Here is a 23,645-nt window from a genome sequence, read left to right as displayed (position 1 = left end):
CTAGCTACCTCATAGTAAAGGCAACATTGTCACATTCGTGATTCTGAGAAGAGAAAGGTATCTTACGAGCCTTCCCCACTCGTTTCCAATGAAGGAAGGCACTGTGATGGTGGGACGAGCTCCAAATTTCCGCAAAATTGCGGCCCAAGGTGTTGGAGAGAGCAACAGAGTCCACAATGACATCATCTGTTACTGTCAAGCCAGAAATTGGTGAATAGATCTTGGCCCACACAACAGAGGGGGGGGGGGGGGGGGGGGGTTGGAGTTGTTAAAAGAATTAGTGAACGATATCCAGTCAGCTTTTTTGCAATCCCGTAAAACACAATGACACTGTGCACGCATTTGTTTATAATGAATGCAGTTTGCCATTGTGGGATGACAGTAAAAAGTGCGGTGAGAACGTCTCCAAGCGCGATTTGTGTCGCGGCATGCCTCAGATCATCATGGGACTGGGACAGAGTGTGGTAAAGAGGAAGTGCAAGGAATGGAAAATTTTGCAGAGGTAAGAATAACATTTGTAAGATATTCCACCTGGTCATCAGAATTGGTGAAATATTGTTGGCCTTAGTAGGCTGCCATTTGGGTGTGCACATGGGTCGGGTAGGAATCAGCATAAGAACAGCACACGGGAAATGGTTGCTTGAATAGGTGTCGGACAGAATGGACCATTCAAGACAATGGGAGGCTGGGCAGTGCAGAAGGATAGGTCCAAATGAGAATAGGTGTGCGAGGAGTCTGAAAAAAATGTGGGTGCTCCTTTGTTAAGGTAGAATAGATTAAGTTGATTAAGAATATCAGCCAAGAGGGCACCTCTCTGACAGATTCTGGGAGAACCGCAAAAGGGATGGTGCGAGTTAAAGTCACTGAGCAGCAGAAATAGATGTGGTAGCTGGCCAGTAAGCTGGAGGAATTCTGCCCTGGTGACATCAAGTGACAGAGGGAAAGAGATGGAACAACAGAAAATGGTCAAGTGAGGAAGGAAAAGTGAACTGCAACAGCTTGAATATGGGTAGTCAGGGAGATGCACTGACTATGATCATCATCCGATATGAGCAGCACAATTCCCCCATGGAATGGAAGCTGACCTTGAGGGAAGGTCAAAACAGACCAGGAAGAAATGTGAAAGCTCAAAGCAGTCGCGATGATGCAATTTTGTTTCCTGACGGCAGAGAACAAATGGACATTGCGATTCTAAAAGCAACCATAAGTCCTCTTTCTTGGATTGAAGGCCGTGAACGTTCCATTGGAGGAAAGTCATGATGAGGAAAAACTGAAGGGGTGTCACCTCGCGGGCAGCCGAGAGCCAGCCTACAAAGACTCGCTGCTACAGGGCGCAGAGGTAGAAGGATACTACTCCACGAAATCCACAAAAGCGTCAGCTTTCTTGTGCTGTCGGCCTGCAGAGTCCAAGGCAGAGAAATGGTTGGCGGTGCACACCACTGACACAGAGGCCAGCTGGAAGAAGGTATCATGTGGCGACACTGTAAAAGAGGATCTTAGAGTCGGCGAAGGAGAAGAGTATTTGCCATTGTTGGACTTCTTTGAGCCTTTCCAGTTAGCAGAGGAAGACTCAGGTGTTAGTTAGCTGGAGGGATGTAAGAAGTCTTGACAGGAGTATCCCATCTGTCCTCTATGGCCTGCTGATTTTGTAGCGGGTGATTTCACTCCGTTAGGCAAGAGTTTGATGGCTTGTTGCACAGTTGGATGAGGGGACAGTGATGCTGCCATGACAGTGGGGCGTTTCACAAACTCAGAGCTGAATTTAAGGTCACCTGTTTGCGTGACATGTCCTTCATGGAGGGAGATGTAGCAAGAACAGTACAATAAGTGCCAAACAGTAGAACACAGGCTTTGCGACTAGCCAATAATTTACATGCAACCGGGTAATTCAGATATCCTGGACAGCCCGGTCATTGAGATACACAGGACAATCTCGAGATGCGGCAGCATGGTCGCCATTGAAGTTCATACAGCGGGGAGGAGCCGGCGGACAACTGCCCTCATGCGCATCCCTACCACAGGTGACACATTTGGCTGGGTGTCGACAAGAAATTTTGAGTGTGGTTGAAACGATGACACTGGTAGCAGCATATTGGGTTCAAAATGTATGGTCGGACTGTGATAACATCATAGCCTGTTTTGATCTTTGACAGAAACACCACTCTATCGAAAATGAGAAAAAGAGTGCACGTGGGGACTAAGGATGCATCTACCTTTTTCATCATCTGATGGACGGCAAAGACACCCTGATCAGAGAGGTATGTTTGGATTTCAGCCTTGGTCTGACTGCTGAGCAGCCTAATGTAAGTAACATCACAGGAAGAGTTCAGAGTTGTAGGGACCTTGACACGAACAGGATAGCAGCAGAGAAGAGAAGTGGCAAGCAGTTGTGCTTGAGAACCAGAAGTAGTCTCCAAAAGCAAAATGCCATTCCGCAAATGACAACAGGATTTCACAGGGCCAACAATTGCATCAACACCTTTCTGAATAAGAAACTGATTTACCGTCGCGAAGGATTGACCATCTTCAGTACATGAAACCACGAGGAACTGTGATGCAGTTGGAAGGGTCTTTGAATCGCTAGCCTCATTCCATTTATGTTTTGTGTCTACAAAGATGATTGGCTCACTGTGAGAAAATCCCCCATGATTGTCAGCATCTCCGATGGTGCGTTCCTACTGGGGGATCCCTTCACAAGGGGGGTGTACCCACCTAATGTGATTGTACACACCTCAGGCCACAACTTCCGAACACCTGACAGAGGGACCATTCAGCAATATGGATAGGTTGCAGCTAAGACAATCATCCTTCCCTGGACCTGGACTGTACCAGGGGGTTTGCAGAAACCCTACCTGTCAACCTGAGGCTGGGAGTTATGTGTTACCCAGTCACCTGTTATGCTTCAGACACATGGGCCAGCCTGCAGGAGTACACAGGGAGGAAGAAGAAAAGGAGCAGTCTTAAATGCCAAAGTAGAGAAGCATAAAAGGTGAACAAAGAAAGGAAAAGGGAATGAAAAACAGTGGTGAGACTGTTCTTTTGTCAGCTACAAACAATGTGAAACATTCCCAAAAACACACCAGACATGTTCCCCACAATAGAGGGGAAAAAGAATAGCAAAAAGACAGACATGTTGACATGCAGCATGGAAGGGAAAAGATGCTGCAAAAGCTGGGCCCCAGTGTAGCCAAGCACAAACCTGCCAAAGTGTTCCGAGCACCCTGGGGGGTTGGGGGTGTCTCCCTGCCTTTGATGCAAGGGAGACACCAGTGAGGACTGGAGTAGGTGGTGCTGACAGTATGTTTGAGACAGGTCTTGCATCTAGATCTGCAGCAGTGATATGAGCCATGAAGCAAGGAATTGACAGCAGGGGTTGGGTAGGGACAGATAAGGATATTGTGTACATTGGATGGGTGGCAGAGTACCACTGTGGGTGGGGTGGAGAGGATATTTCTCTTTTCAGGGCACGATGAGTAGTCGAATTACTGGTCGAAAGTGGGATTGAGTTGCTTCAGTCCATGGTTGTACTTTAAATGAGAGTAGTGACTCTTTGCAGCCGGACACTGAATATGTGGGAGATGGTAGGTGACTGGTGAGACAAGGCACTCGACATCTGTTTTTGCGCATGGTTTGGAGGATAATTTTGGTCTGGAAAGGCCTCAGTGAGGTCCTCAGCATATCTGGAGGTGGGCTGCTAGTCATTTTAAATACTGCTACCCCAAGTGTTAGTGTATTGAAAGGACGGCAGTGTTTTGAAAGGAGGACGTAAGATAAGCATCATCAAAAGCAAAACAAAGATCTTGGAATGTAGTCAAATTAAATTAGGTGATGCTGAGGGAATTAGATTAGGAAATGAGACACTTAAAGTAGTAAATGAGTTTTGCTACTTTGGGAAGCAAAATAACTGATGATGGTCTATGTACAGAGGATATAAAATGTAAAATGGCTATGGCAAGGAAAGCCTTTTTGAAGAAGAGAAATTTGTTAGCATCTAGTATAGATTTGAGTATCAGGAAGTCCTTTCTGAAAGTATTTGTATGGAGTGTGGCCATGTATGGAAGTGAAACATGGACGATAATTAGTTTAGACAAGAAGAGAATAGAAGCTTTCGAAATGTGGTGCTACAGAAGAATGCTGAAGATTAGATGGGTAGATTGCGTAACTAATGAGGTGGTACTGAATAGAATTGGGGAGAAGAGGAATTTGTGGGACAACTTGACTAGAAGAAGGAATCGGTTGGTAGGACATGTTCCGAGGCATCAAGGGATCACCAATTTAGTATTGAAGGGCAGCATGGAAGGTAAAAATCATAGAGGAAGATCAAGAAATGAATATACTAAGCAGATTCAGAAGGATGTAGGTTGCAACAGTTACTTGGGGATGAAAAAGCTTGCACAGGATAGAAGCATGGAGGGCTGCATCAAACCATTCTCAGGACTGAAGACCACAACAACAATACAAGATGAATCTTCTGTAGCAAAATAACTCCTAAGTTACAGCAATTAGTGAATTCAAATAACATCAGCCGCCAAGGACCAATACCATCATTTGGTTGCTAAAATAAACACAGAACTTTATCAAACTAAGTGTGAAAAGAGTTTAGATTACAGTTTGTACGTCTTTTCATGAATCTGGTTGCCTGCTAGAAGATCAGTAGCAGCTATCTCACTTATCCTTTATCACAGAAAGTACTATTTGTAATGGACTGGAGCACATGCCGACTGTATAAAAGACCATCATCCAGTTCTGGTTCAAGACATGAACGGGATTTTTCTCAGGGCAATGACTACTGATGTCACAAATCTCAAGAACAGATTACCAACCATCCAATATTATAAAAACAGGCCCAAATCAAAACACCATGCACACTTTAATTGGGAAGGACCTACATAGGATTATGGTTGTTCCAACATACATAAAGAGGTTAATACACAGTTCTGTTGGATGATTCACACTAGAACCTAGGGAGAAATCATTTTCTATGACAATAATGCATAATATGTAACTGCAGGAATCTTTAAGTCCCAGATATTACCTGCACTAAGAATATGAGAGAGCCTCTCTGCAAATGATCTGTGGGCAACCACTTCCTCACAAATTCTTAAAGATACAAAGGGTCTGCAAACATGGATCAAGCCAAATATCAGAATAATTCACACACATATGAATGATAATGGAGATATGTCTCAATGGCTGTCACTTCTCAATTCGCCCATGCTCCTCTTACCTGTTCTAATTTTGCGATTTGATTCAGGAAACATTCTTTTGAATGAATTCATTGTTTCATTGCTTTTAGCGACATACTGTGTCTGTCATAAGCAGCTGATTTACAATATATTTTTTCTGTGTAAAAGAGCTCAAGAGACGACACTGATTATAGAATAAAACTTATACTGGAGCTCCATCTTACAACCGTACAGAAAATTAAATCCCCCCCCCCAAATGAGTAATCTCATTTAGAGAAGTACTTCTACATTAACAAGCAGAAGTTTTGTTCATTTAAGCTCAACCCTTATGGAGAAATTGCTCACTAACAAGGGGACCTTGCAGTCTCAGAAATACAGTTCAGGATGAGACTTCACACATTGCTAGTATACCTCAAGGGCGTCCACTAATAAAAGTCTTAAAAGCGCACTGTCCACAAAATTCCTAAAAAAATGGGGGGGGGGGGGGGGGCTCTAAAGTTTTAAATGTAGCTTCTATGCACAGCACATATGGGTCATAAGTAGCACAGAATAGATAAGTGAAGCAGCTCAGTCGTCAGTGTGCTAGACTATTATGTGGTCGATCTGGGTTCAATCCTGCCTACCTGCCAATATGGTTTCATTTTGTTTTTTAAATTGTTTTAAAAATTAGAACAACTTTTAAATAAAACTGATGACCTAAAGTATTGTCATTTAAATTGTAAAGAATTTTATTTTTTTATGAGATGGCTATCACAGGCTACTTAAGATGTGAATTACACTCATCAATACTATCTTTTTAAAAAGTTGAATAATTTCAATTCACGTTTTTTGAGGTGAATTGAAGCATTAATTACTGTCATTACTATGTTTATACAAAATTTGGCAAAGTTATAAGCTGTGGAAAGGTTATAAATATTAGAAGTAAATTTGAGAGACCGGTGTGAGCGTAATTCACATTTTAAATAGCTGTTACAGCCATTTCATAAACAAAACAAATTATTTATGATTTAATTGATAATGCTTTAGGTCATTAACTTTATTTAACACTTGTTCTAATTTTTAATACAATTAAAAAAACAACATGAAATCATACCAGTAGGTAGGTATGATCGAAAACAGATCAGCTGCATGGCTGTCTAGCACACTACTAACTAAGCTGCTTCACTTATCTAATGCTTTGCTACTTATGACTCATATATGCTGAGCGTATAAATGACATTTAAAACCTCAGGGCCCTTTTTTCGGAATTTTTTGGATAGTATGCTTTAAGACTTGTATGAGTGAACACACTTGAGTTATGCTACTAATGCTACTATGCAAAGTCTCATCCCAAACTGAATTTCCAAGACCAGAAGGTCACCTTGTACAACTGTGTGTGTGTTCGCAGTATGTACAAAAGTATTTTGACGTCACTCGTATACAATTCTTAGAAGATCTGTCAGCGAGAAAAAACTTTTACTTAATAAATCTACATTCTACATGTGAGAGTTGGAACTTAAATAGTGGCAACTATTTATTCACAACTGATACAAAATAGTTACATGTTTGCACCTGTAACTGTCCTTCATAATAGTCAACAGCGTTGTGTAGAACCCATTGCCAGCATTGAGGAAGGTGTAGTATACTGTTAGCAAAGCCTGTTCTGTTGATGGTGCGAATGGAGCGGTCTACTGCCTGTCAAATCTCTGGAACAGCTCTGAAGCGAATGTCACGAATTGGTTCCTTCATCTTCAGGATCAAATCAAAGTCACAAGGACTTCAGTCCGGGGAGTACGGTGGATGGTACAGTACTTCCCAGTCACATTGACCGAACAGAGTAGCCACAGCTTGCGCCGTATGCGCCCGCTCATTGTCGTGCAAAATGATGGGTGGGTTGCGCAGAGCCGCTTCTTTCACAAAGCTGGTCGCAGGTGATGCTTCAAAAAAGAGTAGTAATACTGTGCACTGACGGTCTGCCATGGAGGAACGTAATGCGTTAGGATAACACCATCACAGTCGTAAACGAGGAATCACTATAAACTTAGACTGCTCCATTCGCACCATCAACGGAACAGGCTCTGCTAACGTCATCTGTAGGGAAATTCATGCAACAAACCTCAATATCAACATCCATTTTACTATCACTTTCATCAGTTGCAGGTGCCTTCCCATCAACTGCTCCTGTTGTACAGACAACAACAAAAATGTGACCACCATCTAATGTCGGATGTATACTTGTGATAGTGAGGTTGCCAGCATTGCGCAACCTTTGTGGTATGGGTAAGCACTGGATGGCAACTGGTTCCCGGTGAGTCTCTGCCACAGGCGGTACACTCACATTACCAGAGTTTCCATCACTACCACCAAGCATTTCTTTTTTTGAGATACTTCTAACCTGTGGAAAGACAGAATATTAGAAGCATGTTATCATTTTTACAAATGCTTGTTATTTTTATTAGGATATAGGTCTTGTTTTACTTACTACAGTCAAAAATTAATAGCTTTCATCAAATCTATTCCACTTCCAAATTATGTTTAAATTGTGATAATGAAACTATTCATTGCACAGTCAACTGGTATTCTGACAAACTGTTCTGTACCTGGATCAAAATAACTGTTTACACAGTTGCTACTACTGCAACAACCAACCAGAGAATGTACTTAGTCCAGGGTGTATATGTGGGCAAGGAAAAAAAACTTCCCGGATTTCCCAGTTAAAAATACACCTTCCCCAGGTGAAAATACACTTTTTACGTGTTAAGTGACAGTATACTTTTCATCGGAACTGTAAAACTTATCAATTCTTTGAAAATGAAACTCAGGGGAAAAAACAAGTTTTAGACAGACCTTTGATGTGCAGCAATATGTACACGGCATATTTTCGTATTATGAAAGTATAATTTCGAATTCCACCAAACACCGTATGTTACTTTCCGAAGCATTGAAATCGAGTTTGCGATGTGCTTTTGTACGCCAGTCATAGCTCATGTCACGTAATCTTGCCAGCTGATGACAGCGGATATGCAGAGCATAGGACACGTGATGCAGTCAGCCAATAGCAATGTCACTGTTAAGTAGCACGAACACACAAATAGGAAAAGAAAAGCTACTAGAAAATAAAAGCTTTCACATGTAATATTGGTCTCTAAGATTAATAAGCTGCAAGAGAAGGTAAGAATTCACATACAATGTTTATCTTTTTACACGTGTTACACTTTAACATACATCACACAAATGTGCCAATAAACACAGTCATCCTCAAAGAGTTGATTTTTAAATGAGAGTCAAACGCTCTGTGATTTAAGAAATTCATCGTACAGTCTCGCACACAGTTCATCTTGCATAAAAGGAAGTTTACTTTGAAAGTAACGCTTTTCAAACAACATTCCAGATAATAGGCATCGTTGCACTTGCGCAACTATGATGATGCAGGAAGCCTGTAGGTTAGTATGTGTAAAACATTAAAAGATCTTAGATTATGTCATAAAAGAAATGCGACATTAGAGAATACTCCAAGATCATCGGAATATCATGAACCATGCTAAAATGCATAATTCGGCTTAAAGTGCACATTCATGTGTCCAGATTCAGAAGTATATTTTCTTGGAGCACCAGCATTGTATTATCTTATGTTTGGCTCTTTATTATGGGATAATGCCATATGTGCTAGAAGATGAAAATATGCACTTGAAATGCAGTTAACAGTTGAAACTAGGCAACAGTGTGGAATGAAACTCTTCATTTCAAATAAATTGACTGCCTCAACGGAAACCGACAAAAATAACTTCATTGATCTGCAAGCTGATTATTGCTTGACTGTCAAAAAGGTGGAAATAAAATCTGAAACTAATAACGTATTTTAGCCTTCTATAATTACATGAATGTATTTTAATTTCACTTGGTAGCTCCCGGCCACAGATATCCGTCTTGTTTTCATTTGACGTGAGAGCAATAAATGAAGAGCAAACAGCAAAATCGCTAAACGTAAAAACAGAAATTACACACCTCCCCACAACAACTCAGACTGCTCCGTGCATCGAGTCCTGCATCCATGATATTTGCAAACCAGGGAAATACTAAATAGAGGCACCCCACTGTAGTGCTTCGAGAATTTCTGCGAAAATTCTAGAACCACTCGGCCGTCTACTGTCTCAAACATATGATAATTTAAATATAAGTGGGAGAGTGGAATCACATCTACTGCACCACCTGTTTCTGCGTGCAGGTTGGGAGTTTGTTATGAGAAGACCGTAAGAGTGGCGGTCCACTGAAGACAACAAGAGTTTGATGCTAGCACCACAGATGCTGTGTGAAAGAACACAGAGTAATTATATGCTATTCTTTGCCGTGTTAGTGGATGTGATTATTGCAAAAAAGAAAAACAAACAATTGACTACAAAAACTTTCTGGAAGATTAAAACTGTGTGCTGGACCGAGACTCGAACTCGGGACCTTTGCCTTTCACGTGCCAGTGCTCTAGCATCTGAGCTACCCAAGCACTACTCACGCCCGGTACTCACAGCTTTACTTCTGCCAGTACCTCGTCTCCTACCTTCCAAACTTTACAGAAGCTCTCCTGCGAACCTTGCAGAACTAGCACTCCTGAAAGAAAGGATACTGCGGAGACATGGCTTAGCCACAGCCTGGGGGATGTTTCCAGAATGAGATTTTCACCCTGCAGCGGAGTGTGCGCTGATATGAAACTTCCTGGCAGATTAAGTCCCGAGTTTGAGTCTCGGTCTGGCACACAGTTTTAATCTGCCAGGAAGTTTCATATCAGCGCACACTCCGCTGCAGGGTGAAAATCTCATTCTGGAAATTGACTACAGACTTTTACCTTACTTCATGTCTTGGCTCTGAACGAGGTAAGATGCATGGGATGTTCACAAATGATTTGGTTGTCAAGCAAATGCAATTATGAACGTGTTTAATTGAGTCTAATGTTTGATGACTAAGTTGATTTGCAGAAGTTTAAATGTTTGTACGAGAAAAGGTAAAGTTGTTTCCTGTGAAAGTTAAAAATATATCCTAATTGAACTGAAAGTATTCTGCGAGTACCCAATTATTTCAAGAGTAGAGAAATAGTCAAACAAATTCCTATAACCAGCAATAGTCTTCGGAGAAGAAGCTTTTGGGAGAGCGATGTAGCTGATTATCCAGAGAAGAGGATTGGCTACATCACATAAGTCAACTGATGAGAGTGAGGTCTGAATTGTGAATGCAATCTATTTTAGCACCGCTTCTCGTGTCGTCAAAACTTTAGACCACCTCCCTCAAGAATTTGAGGCAGGATGCCAAAAATTTAAAAAATCGACTTTTCAAAAATTTGTTCATTTTGCAGCACACATCTTTCTGAAGAGTCTGATACATAAAACGTGTGTTCGAGGAAATGTAAGACATGTTATTTGATCTTAAGTGTGTCAGTGCAGTGCCACACCTCTTTACACACCATTCTTCTACCACATGTCACTGTATCTCGTTCTGTGGAATTCAAACATGTAATATTTTGTAATGGATGCCATAAAATTATATTCAGGACAGTGGAAATTAAAATGTCCTGTGGTGCCTGTCCTGTTCCCAGTCGGTCTGTCTGACATCTTTGGGATCATTTGTAACCGGGAGAACAAGAACTCTTCAGAAAATTTGCACTCTTTATTGCCTATTAGCTAATAAATTCCTGTTCTGTGTGTCATAAAATTAAGTATAGGATACATAAAACTAGTAAAGACAAGAGACAAGTAAGATCGAACACATTTCTTCACTCCTTAAGCCCTAGCATTTTTTCCTCTCTACCTTTCTACAGCTTTACATGGCGTGCTTTCCTTTCTGGAAAAGAAGCTATTACCTCATCAAAGTTTGTCAAATGTTTTTCTACGTGAAAAAATGAAATGTCATTGTGTAACACTGAAAAGGGTGTTACTCGTACAAGTGGTGCCCAAGACTGGTGTGGTTTCTCGATCTGATTACGTGTATTTCGTCACTGTCTGCTAGACAGAACGAAAGTCTGTCTAATATTGCAGCAATTGTAACAGACACTAAATGAAAAAGACTGGTTTGACACAAAGGGTCATTTTTATAATGACAGCATATAATTCACGAAGTACCAATATCAAATGCCTATTACGTTTACTACAAGCAAAACACTTTATGTTAGGAAATAGTTTCACAGTTCATTCATACACTCCAGTTTCTCCAGCATGAGATTAAAAAGTAGTAGTACAAAATTTTTATATAAATTTGGAACCGTCATATTCTTCTATAATGTGTGTGGTGCCCCCGTTTCTTCTCCTTCCTCGTTCTAACAATCAATCTTGTCATCACTAATTCTGTAACTATTCCTACTAGTGTCAAAACTTATTCTCCGGTTAACTTCAGTAATCTTTAGAGGTGGCAAAAAATAACGTAACTGATAGAAATAACCGGTTACTGAGAAGTAACAGTTACTGCGATAACCATTCCTCTGATTCTGGCAGGTATTTCAATAACTGTCTAGTGTCAACAGTGGCTCATGCCATCTGTTGACCGAAGATCGTACTGCACATTTGGAAGGCGTTCTATAGGCCATGGGAATAACTGTGAGACTGCGCGCCATCTGTTGATAAGAACTGTGTACTATTTCGTGGGCCTTCGTTACTTTAAGCACAAACAATTAAATAAAGTTAATGTCCGAGCGGTGGCTGATAGGAACTGCAGTACAGGCATTAACAAGTACAGTCGATCCCTTGAGCCACCGCATTATGTGTTAATTTAGCTTGGACGGGTAGTACAAGGAGAGTTACCATAAGGAATTCGAGCGACTATGGAAATAACTGTCGGAGATTGGTATTCTCCTCTGGCAGTTATCGTTATTGGCTCCCAGTTCTCGTTCTCTGGCAATTATCGGGCTACCAATACAGGTAACCTGGAAGTTGGTAACGGAATAACTGCTTGTCTGTGTTCCTGACACAGTGGCTCCAGTCTTAGACCCCGGTGATATTTCCATAAACGATAGTTACTGGAGCGAACAAATATTTTCATACTTCTTCAGAAATAGCCGCTGGCCGTCGCGAATGACGTCAGAAAGTGTAACATAATACATTTGAATATAATAATTATTATCCTCATCATTTGTCAGAAGATTGTCAAAATATGTCAATATATTACAGTAACTGCTAATATTTACAGAATTGATACACTTCCAGAATAAAACACATTTACGCACTTTTAATAAATTTATTATTCACAGAATGCCCGATCAAGACTGTTGCGACCAAGTGCTGTCATGAAATATAGCAGAATTCTTACTTAAGCTGGTCTATCAGTCTCTGTTAAGGTATTCATCTAAAGAGTAGAAGGAGGGGTCAATGGAAGCGTCCGATTCCACCCATCTGCTTTGACGTACAGCTGTTGTGGTGTGTGAATGTCATTACGGCACGGTGTTTATGAGTTGGTTTTTGCGTGCGTGTGTGCGTGTGTGTGTGTGTGTGTGTGTGTGTGTGTGTGTGTGTGTGTGTGGTGGGGGGGGGGGGGGAGGGGGGTTACCGATCTAGTATGCAGTGCCGGAATTTGCTGATGGTAATTAATTTTTTTTCTAGTTGTGAAGTTTTGTGTATTTATGGAGTATTGAATGTGTTTTAATTTATGTAGGGATGTTTGATTTGTGGATTTTTGGGGTTGTGGTTTCAGTTTTATTTTTCACAGTTGTAGGTGTTGGTTTTTTGGAATTAGTAGTTGTGGTGGACCTATATAGGTCACCGGAAATGACCGATTCCCATTTTCATAGTTGTAGGTGTTGATGTTTCGGTATCGTCATCTGAGGCTGACCTATGTAGATCAAGGGAAATGTCCAATTTTCGAGCTTTTAATTGTGGGTACTGGTGTTTTGGTATATGGTTGACTTATATTGTTCAAGGGAAGTGTCCAATTCCTGCGTATTTTGTTGGTGTAGTGGAATGCTATATATTTTTTTCTTTCTTTTTGTTCTTCATTTTGTGTTTTGGGATCATGGTGTGTTTTTTTTACTAGCTTGTCCTCATCCTAAAACCCTAACTTCCCGCAGTTGTCCCGTTGGTTTGACTGTATTTTTGATGGGAGATATTATTGTATTATTTATATGTATCTTCGTGTTTGTTGCCATGTGTATGTACTGACGCCATAGACACACTTATAACAGCCATTTCCGGCATACTGATAACGTCATTGGTCAAAGTGCACGGTTGGAATCAGACACTTCTGTATCAAAAAAGTCTTTCAAACACTCTGTAAACCGTGCTTTATTTGAAACCATGTTTTTAATGCTTGCTGATTTGCTGGCAGTTTATTGAAAATGCATGTTTCTGAATATTGGACCCCTTTTGTGCCAAGGTAAGTGATTTTAGGTCTTTAAGTAGATTGCTGTTCCTATTTCTGGTACTGATACTATGCATTGAGCTATTGGTTGGAAATACTTGTAACAAATTTCATTAAGACATAAATACATTAGAAAGCAGTTGTTAGAACACAAAGATCCTTGAACAGGTTCCTACATGATGTTCTTGAATTTATACCACAAACGATTTTTATTACACGCCTTTACATGCGAAAAATTTTTGCTCCGTTTGATGAGTTACCACAGAATATGATCCCTTATGAAATAATAGAATGAAAACATAAATATAGAAAAGCTTACATGTCTCCTACATCTAACATCATTCGCACTGTAAATACAGACTTGTTCAGGCGCTTCATCAATTCTTTGGTATGCCCTTCCCAACTGAATTTATTATCGAGTTGTAATTCCAGAAATGTAACACTGTCAACCTTTTCAATCTGCATGTCTTCACGTTATAAACATGCTGTAGCTGGAGAAATCGAGCCATTTCCAAATCTCACATAAAACTTGGATAACGCACTCACACTTTGCCCAATAGGACTATCTTGTACAGCACAGGAGTAAACGAATCCATCACATTACATATATTTTTTGTTGTATTACAAGGCTATACACTTATTATATTAAGTGAGCAGCAAAGGAAATTAAGCTTCGAATTTAACCTACAGTATTCAGTTTACATATTACTTCATACTTATAAACGCACATTGTTAACATTTTACTTAAACAGTGCTGTGGCGAAGTTCCATGTACTTTCTGTTGCAGCTGCGAAGATAATATTTCTAATAGCGACCGATAACCTACATGCATATGATGTGAAACACTAATAATCGTTCTAACATCAACTAAAATGTACCCAGAGGTAATTAGGTAAGGTTATGACACGATTCATACAATATTCCTGCCATTTCACACTAGTCGCAGTTATACTGATAACTAAACTGATGGATCTACATCTACATCCATACTCCGCAAGCCACCTGACAGTGTGTGTCGCTATTTAACTGTAGCCCCGTCGGAGTATTCAGTATTCGCTAGCGAAAAAAACTTGAGTTATTAATAACCGTTAAAAACAATGGTTATCAAAGAATAACTGGAACTGTGATAACCGTTACTCCAGAATAACCGTTTGGCCCATCTCTACTAACATTGCCACAATCACTGGTTTAGTTATCCCACGTTTATTCTTTGGTTAGGCGTTATTACGCGTTCGTACAAAGTGTTTTCAGTGGTACTCCCAGAATAGAACTTAAGTGGCTGTTAGCTGGGGACTGTACAGCTGGGCCTTACTAGTGTAGCATTCTGGCCAAAAATTTTCTTTCAAAATTTCATTTTCTCCTAGGAATTATAACAACACTGATCATTCACAAACCCTGTCAACCAAATAACAGCAATTGGCATTCACCCGTTCAGCTTCATCCCACTCCCGTTCGGCTTTATCCCACTCAACTCATATGGCCCCGTCCCCTTTTGTCTGCAGGAAAGTTTATTTCTAGATGTGGCAGGCAATGCGAGCAAAAAGGGCAATTCCCCTGGTCAAGATTTCACATACACTATGCACACATTCAAAAATCAACTTAGAATGTGTTCAAAAATGTTCAAAAACCAACAAGGACGCATTTCAAAATCATATGAATAATCAATAGACCAACGTGCACTGGATGCTAGGCACTTTGTAAAACAAGGTTTTTCTCCTCAAGGATGTGAATTTTGACGCCCCCCCCCCCCGAATCTGCCGCCTCCTAGATCCGGGCCTGTTGCGCATGCGTGAATCTGGCAGCCTGGGCGCACCAGTAAAATTTTATCGGGTAGCATCTGGCTGCTTGCTACTACTGCTTCTATAATTAACAGCCACACTTCTGTCTCTAGACAGACGCGGGAGAAGGTACTACTCATACGCTACTCAACTTCAAGGGCGCATGAGCTCGCTTGCAACTGCTCAAATTAATCTAATTTTAACAGTTGTGATATCACGCTCATCGGCGGCAATTTGTTGTTATGACGCATTGCATAGTCTACCTAAAGCCTTTGACACGTTTTGCTGTTGGCAGATGCTTGTATGAACACTGTGTTTTGTTGTTGTATATGGCGCACTTCCTTTGCAACTTAAGTTCCCCCCACCCTCATTCATGTTTTATATCTGCAGTATTATTCTGCAGTGGCGAGATACAGTAATATCCTTTGATGGAGTGAGTACTGGCTCCTACCAGTCAAAATTACAAAAATTTAACTGAAAAATAAAACAATGAAAAACTCCTGGAATTCTAAAAAATTCCCGGATTTTTCCCGGCTTTCTCCCAGAAGAAAAAAATTCCTGCGTTTTCCCCAGATCTCCCAGGTTGTATACACCCTGCTAGTCACCTCTTCTATTCTATTCTACATTGTCAAATCACTCTGCTATGCCCACAGTGATTACTACTCATTTGTAGATGACACATGTAATGTTACTGTTACGATTCACTTATGTTCTGTGCTTTGTTACTCCACACTTCTTGTTTATTTTACACAACAAAATATCTGAAGCTTGCTGGGAAAGAGGGCAGAAATGTTTGGTTCCTAAATGTAAATTTCTGTATTCTGTTCATGTTTTGCTTGGTCAGACACACGAGCTGATGTGTGGGCATATTTCGAGAAGTGCCCGTTGGGGCAGATCTACTGTTTTCAATGGGTATCCTAAAGAACTGCAGATGCTTTTATGATTGCAAAAATACTGTAGTGAAAGTTTGCAAAGAAGGATAAATACTGTGTTAAACAGGAAGGGCCTGGTCCATCTAAGCTACTGCTACTGATACAGTGGACATGAAGGTGGGGCAACGACAGAGCAACGACTAATGAGTCCGAACACTACTTCCCAAGGAAACGATTTGAATGCAGATCAAGGATTACGTGGTAACAAATAATAAAAGCTTTACTGAGGTAGCTGTACCACAAATAAAGCCAGAGAAGTGGAATAATGTTGTATTTCACAAAAAAATGGTTGTTAAAAAAGCTGGAAAACAAAGTGAGGATAGAAAATAATACTGAAGACATAATTATGTCCCTAGGCAATTCTGGTCACTCTTCTATAGCTTAAAGCCTAGATAATGACACTAGTGAGGAAGACAATGACTGAACTGGATGGAATTTGCTCTTTGCCATAATTTGGACTCCAGTGTTTGGAAGTATGGTTTCTGTTTCAAATTTTGAAAAATTGCCCTCTACTGCACTTAGTGTTGTGGGCTGGGTATATTCCCAGTGGGAGGCAACTTATAAAATGGAAATATTGCGGAGTATATTTCTTTGGCCTAGGAAGATTTCCATAAATTTTTAGATTTTGAATGTTTTAACACTTATTAACAGCTAAAGGATCTTAAAACTAGATTAACTAAGCAAATTCATACATTTTAATCCAAGATTTATCATTCCATGCAGCAATTTCTTTGTGAATTCCATGCAAATCATCATTTACCATAAGACTGACGGAAAAGTAATTTAGGCCTACTATTTATAGGTAAGTTGAAACCCCAGGCAAAATTCTCAATCGGCCATCATCTGTGGTATTTTTTAATTTTTCCAAATGAATGACTAAAGGTGTTTCACTTTCAGAATTCAAAGACTCCTAATTTCCTGTAATGAATTATGATTTTATTTTCCAAAATACTGTTACCACTTTCACTTTTAGAATCGTTAATTAATATTTTACCATGTTCTATATCAACATTATATTTTCAAGTAAATCATATATCATTCACTGTTGCAAAATGGTCAAGAAAAAAGGGGCAGTTTGGGACTTCATTAATATTATAGGAAACGGTAATGTTTGTACGTATTGTACTCAAGAATACAAGCAAGATATTCAGTTAAAATGGAAAAGGACATAAAAAAGTGCTTCAAATGCCCTGCAGGACTGAAACATATTCTCACTGTCAGTAAACCTACACCTAGACCACCAGCCACAGAGGGTATCAACCAACCACTGACAGTGGATGCACATTCAAATGTAGGCCAGACTACCCAAGGTCAAGCTTTTTTAAACCTCGGCTGGTTTAAGTTCAGCTACATCTCCTTTCAACTCACCAGCACCAGCACCACCTCCATCAAAGCTTATGCCAAGTCCCCTATCTGAACACTCTTCTAGTTTGGGATCTGCAACTATACCAATTTACAGCCCAGGTTCATCAAGAGGAATAACAGCATTTGTGGATAATATAAATTCAAGTTTAAATCATTTAAGGCCTACTGTTCTTCAATACAAAAATGGGTGATTTATGGTAGTCTTTTTTGTAGCCTGTTCTATTGTTGGCCTAAATTGTTTTTGTAATGCTAAACAGTAAGAATATTGTATTTATTCCACTGTATTAAGAAGGCAAATTACAAACAAACAGCCAAACTGTAAACTCTAATGATTTTTCTTAATCCTATCCGAACCTCAGTTATATGAAATTGGCTGACAATCCAGATTATCACAAAGTCAAACACATTTTTAGTCTCATGCAATCTCTGTCCCCGTGTTTCATTATTGTTTGAGTTAGACAGTGCAAATTTCATTATTGTTCAAGTTGAACAGACTACATTTCATTATCGTTTGAGTTAATCGCCCATTGCAGGGCCACTGTGCTGTGTCACATCTGTGCTTGGAAATGTCAAAGTGCAAGAGAGTGGTGTCATCACTTAAAGATAAATAAATATTGACTCATTAATAATAATAATAATAATAATAATAATAATAATAATAATAATAAATGGGAGGGGCAGGAGAAATTGGTTGTAAGTTAGCCGATAAGTATGGTGTAGGTACCTCCGCGATAAACGGATAAACAGTATTAAGAAAGATGGTTTCAATTATTAAGTACACCTGCAAACTTTATAGTGAAGACAGGAGCAAACATCGAAAACTGATTAAGAAATTGAAAAATGAAATTTTGGAAGAAGCTTTGTATTGTTGGTTTTTACAAAAACCATCATCTAACCATTACGTCTTAACTGCAGAAAGATAACCGTATGACAACATTCCTGAAAGATACCAAATGTGGGTGTTATGAGTTATCCTTCCAGAGTTAACAATACAAAAATCTCTTCTCTGCATACATTCAATTATACAGATTTTAGGTTATCCAATGACTTACGACAACAATCTGTCTGGATAATTGAGTCTCCATTGTCTTTCAAAGAAATCGCATACAAAAATAGCCCTAAAATAGTTGACCAACTGAACAAAAGAAATATGTGCCGAAGTATTGAAACAATCTGCGTTACGGGGAGGTTAATGACATTTAATGTACACAAAAAAGTCTGCCAATGCATGGTAACCATTTTCAATACGTATAGTAATTCTTAAATTGTTTTAATTTTCTAATTTTAAGTAAAGTGATAGTTTTGTATGACTGAATGAGTATACTATTTATGCATGTATCCTGGACATACTGTAAACATTACTGAGCATACAGTTACATAATTTAAGAAACAGCCATCAAGCTTTGTAGTCTTTCAACAGATATCTTCAACTTGGCAGCCTGACAGTTTGATATCACAAAAAACATCTTAAGAGATGGATTTGAGCTGAGAAAACCAAAATAGTTCCTATAACATATCACATGTTTCTTTGCCTGCATTAGCACTAACATTAGCACTAACTACTGCAAATTGCATGCTTCATAAGTGTATGAATATGTTTTCTGTTATTCCATATGAAACATAATGAATGTAATTTATATTTTCCATTTTCCAAATATGGATATTATTAAAGTGGACCTCTGTTTATCTGCTTTTCTTGGCACCAGTGTGATCCACAAATAAAAACAATGTATCAAGTACAGTGCGACCTCCTGAATGTGACTTGATAATTGGGAGTCCTCTGCAAGGAATGGTTTATGTGGTAACATGGTAGAATGTCCGTATGTATGTCAGACACAAAGTGAGGAAGAATCAAGTCGGTCAGACATTTGACTCTAAACATGGCATCCTCGGGAGCAACACAGAGGGGATCAGAAGTAGTTCGTCATCACAGGCAGTACAACTTCTAGGATGAAAAAGTCTTCACGGAACAGTGTCAATGTACACAAACTCCTCCAACACATTCAGTGTTCATTTGTGAGAAAAATCTTCTGTAATGTGGAAGAAACAGCCTGGGATCAGCTGAAAGATAAGGTGACAAAAGGAGCTTTAACACACATTAAGTATGTTGTTTTCTTCACTGTGTCACTTACAGTATGTTACCATTTTTACATTCCTGGTATTAACATTTTCCTGCGGATGACATTATATCATGCCCTTCAAATTCACTTTGTTCGGAATCTTGATTCCCAGCCACTTCTGCATTATCACAATTATAAATTTCCTGCCTTTTATAAATAATGAAACAATGTTAATGGAGAGAAAAAAGTGTAACTGAGATGTAATCATGCAGGAAAGGCATTTTCTTTCAAGTAGTGTTTACAAACATTGCATAATCCAATGATCCCTGGTCTCCTTAGTTCTGAATCAAAATGAGTTGTAAAAGACTGGACAATTGATGCCACTAATTATTTGCCTATTAACATAGTCAACCTAAAAATTACTATACTGTGTGTAGTGTTGTTCATATTTGGGTTAACAAATGAAGTGCTGACAAAATGTTGGGTTGGGCTAAAACATCAGTATCAGCCCAAAAAGAAGGAAAGTTAGTAACAATAAACTAGAGCTAGGTCAGCACCTTTACAAACTAAAGTGTAACTATTTCAGATGTAGCAACTATTGTGAAAAAAAAAAAAAGAGTATGAACTATAAGTCAGTTTTTTGGGACACATAGCAAGTTCTGAAGTCGTGGTTCGGTAGAAAACTAATAAAAAAAAGGCTAGACAGTTGAAACACAATCACAACCTCACACATTTTGGACTTCCTTTGGAATATGCCCCAACTTTCAAGATGTCAGTCAGGATGGCATCTGACAGCACACTACAATTTAACTACATATTCCACTGTAAAACATAAACTATGCGACTATATTTCATTATGCCACTGTGTATCTAAATACATTTAGCTTCACGATAACATTTATGGAACGGAATTCTGTCACGAAGATACCATATTACGTATACAGTCAACATCATTCATTACCAACAGCCATCCTACATTCATATATAAAACTTGTAATCCTTTTCAAACTCCTGATAAATAGCACCAAAACTTTCAAATGTATTTACGAACCAGGAAACCAGATAAAAATTCAATTCACCCAAATAAACTGAAATAAATTAGGGATTTTTTTCATCAAAAGTCTGGACTGTCAATGTCATCATGAAATGTAAGATTTATGTATATGCTGAAAAATTAATTTCCCACCATGTATATTTTTTCACAAATTACGCTGGTTTTTCAAGTCAATCGAAAAATGTAAATGAAGGATTGCACTCTGAGCTATCTACATCATTTAGCCTAAAGCAAATGAAAATGCTCCATCAAGTAACACCATTCATTTATATGTAACTGACAGAGTGTGTCTAGCAGCAGAATAGCCGATTTGCAAGGACTCAATAAAATTAGTAACCTTCCACCAAAGTCTTAGCTGTGTTGTGCCACTACATAAGTAATGTCAAAGATTATATCCTTCTGTGGCACATAACTTCATGCAGAGCCACATCCAATAGGATCAGGTTATCCAGGGTAAAATTATGACACTCCCTGAACACTACTGGAAGCCATTCATTCATAACTTTCTTCCTCTGTACAGCATCCTCAACAAGTACCAGTTACCATCCAACCACATGTTTTTCCTGGATATTTTGAGAGAGCAACACTATAATTACTTGTGAAAGTACTATCCTTCCCTAGTTTTATGAGTAGAACTATGTTGGTCCCTTCACAAATCATAAAAACAGCTCCTGTGATTTCAACTCAAAAGATGAAAGAGGAGCTCTTGAAATTTTATACAACTAACACACAGCAGTGCATTACAGCATCTAGACCTAGGGCTGCACTCTTAGCAACAGACAAAGGTTTTTTTTCCAGTTTTCACAGATGGAAATGGGGCACTGATAAAAGGTTTGTTTTTATGGAGAGAATATGAAACAAAAATTAAAATCCAGTTTAGTCAAAGTTCCTAACACATTAACCACGAGCATACTGTTTACATTCTGTTTACTTTTGAATGTGTTATGCTAAGCTGCCAATAAAGTAAATGCTCACAACTGCAATGCATTCTTCCTCCATTCAGCAAGTCATCGAGACTGTTACACTACTGGTTTTAACAGCACTGTCTTAGCAGTTAATGTCTGTACTTTAGATTGTTATTTGTTTTCCTGGCATCAAAAGGCCAAAGCCTCTAGAAAAACTAAAGGAAGATTGGGGTTTATATTCCTTTGAAAATGCTATAGCCAGGTTGTATACGCAAACAAGGATAAAGAATTCCTATATTTTTCCCAGATCTCCTGGTTCAAAACGCACTTTCCCAGGTGAAAATACATTTTTTCTGAGTCAAGTGACAGTCTTATCAGTCTTTTGAATGGTTAAGATCTTTTACACCAGCAAAGAACTTCCCAACATTTTAGGAAATGAACCACAGAAAAGAAACACATTTTGGTCTTTGATGTACAACAACACGTGCACTGCATAATTTCATATTACAAAAGTATATTCGAATTCCACCAAACAAAGTACGTTAGTTTCAACAGCATTGAAATCGAGACTGCGACGCGCCTTTTGTAAGCCAACCGTAGCTCAGGTCACATGATCTCGCCAACCGATGATAGCATATATTCAGAGCATAGGACATGTGATGTAGTCACCCAACAGCAACATCACTGTTAAGTAAGGCAAACACACAAATAGGAAAAGTTAATGGATTAAATTAATATGATCAGAGTAGCTACAAGAAAAGGTAAGTTTTTACATATAATACTAGTCTTTTAGTTGCGCGCGTTTCACTTTAAGATACATCAGAGAAATGTGCCAGTAAAACTTTAAATAATGACATAAATGTCTGGTATTCTGGGCTCAAAATTCTTCTAAGTGGCTGGCCCTCAAAGTGTCAAGCTTTAAATAAGAATCAAACACTCCGTGATTTAAGAAATTCAAAGCACATTTGCAGACTTATCATTATTCATCTTGCATAAAATGAAATTTACTTTCAAGGTAACACTTTTCAAACCAGCATTCACAATACTTTCCCGAGATCCTGCTAGAAGTGATTTCAGCAGCTGTCAAAGAGTGCCTGACAACAGGCATTGCTGTGCGTGCACAGCTATGATGACATAGGAAGCCCATATGCTCATACGTATATAGCATTAAGAGAAATTACATTATGTCAAACGAAAGTGGGCATCAAAGAATACTCCAAGAGCATTGAAATTTCGTAAATCATACAAAAATGCGTAATTTGCCTTAAAGCGCACGTTCATATATCCAGATTTACAAAGAAGAGGCCCCAACCTGATATTAACCTTTTCAGTGTGGTTTTCGGATGAAAATCTTCTTGGAGTAGCAGTACTGCATTATCTCATATTTTGTTCTTTATTATGGCATAATGCCGTACGTGCCAGAAGACAAAAACATGCACCTGAAATTCAGCAAACAGTTGGCACCAGCCACCAGTGTTTCAAATAAATTGACTGCTTCTGCAGAAAAAGAGTACTTAAAGGCAAATTTCTTTTGCAAACTGACAAAAATAAATTCATTGTTCTCCAAGGCAATTAATGCCTGACTAGAAACCCTAGAAATAAAATAAAATCAGAAAACAAACTAATAACATAATTTAGCCTTCCATAATTATGTGAATAAACTTCAGTTCAACTGATAGTTCCCAGCCACACAGAAATCCATGTTGTTTTCATTTGACGTGAAAAATGTAAACAAAAAGGAAACAGCAAAATCACTGAATACAAACATGGGTCACTTGGAAATTATCCCCCTTTCCACTATAGCCCAGACTGCTCTGCACATGTGCGAATCTGGCAGCTTGGGCGCACCAGAAAAATTTTTCCGGTAGCATCAGGCTGCTTGTTGCTACAGCCGCATTTCATGTAACCAGAAGTGGCAGAAGGTACTGCTCATATGGTACTCAACTGCAAGTGCACAAGAGCCCACTGGCAAACGAACCTAATGTAAACTGTTGTGATTTCATGCTCATCTGAAGCAGTTTGTTGTTAAGTATTGCACTGTCTTCATCCTAAAGCCTT

At 39.1% G+C, this 23,645-nt stretch overlaps 1 protein-coding gene across 3 annotated transcripts in view; it reads right to left on the bottom strand.

Annotated features, from left to right (window-relative positions):
• LOC126335421 (baculoviral IAP repeat-containing protein 6-like) overlaps positions 1 to 23,645 on the bottom strand; it is a 311,044-nt gene that overhangs the window by 255,055 nt on the left and 32,344 nt on the right. For all 3 annotated transcript variants that reach the window (XM_049998701.1, XM_049998709.1, XM_049998717.1), the window contains exon 10: positions 7,282 to 7,560. In XM_049998701.1, the coding sequence (XP_049854658.1) occupies positions 7,282 to 7,560 (279 nt within the window). The remainder of the gene's footprint in view (positions 1 to 7,281; positions 7,561 to 23,645) is intronic.

The sequence above is a fragment of the Schistocerca gregaria genome, chromosome 1 (genome assembly GCF_023897955.1).
Source record: "Schistocerca gregaria isolate iqSchGreg1 chromosome 1, iqSchGreg1.2, whole genome shotgun sequence".
Classification (NCBI taxonomy): Eukaryota; Metazoa; Arthropoda; class Insecta; order Orthoptera; family Acrididae; genus Schistocerca; species Schistocerca gregaria.
Note: the sequence above shows the minus strand (reverse complement) of the source record. Positions and strands in the feature narration are given on the sequence as shown.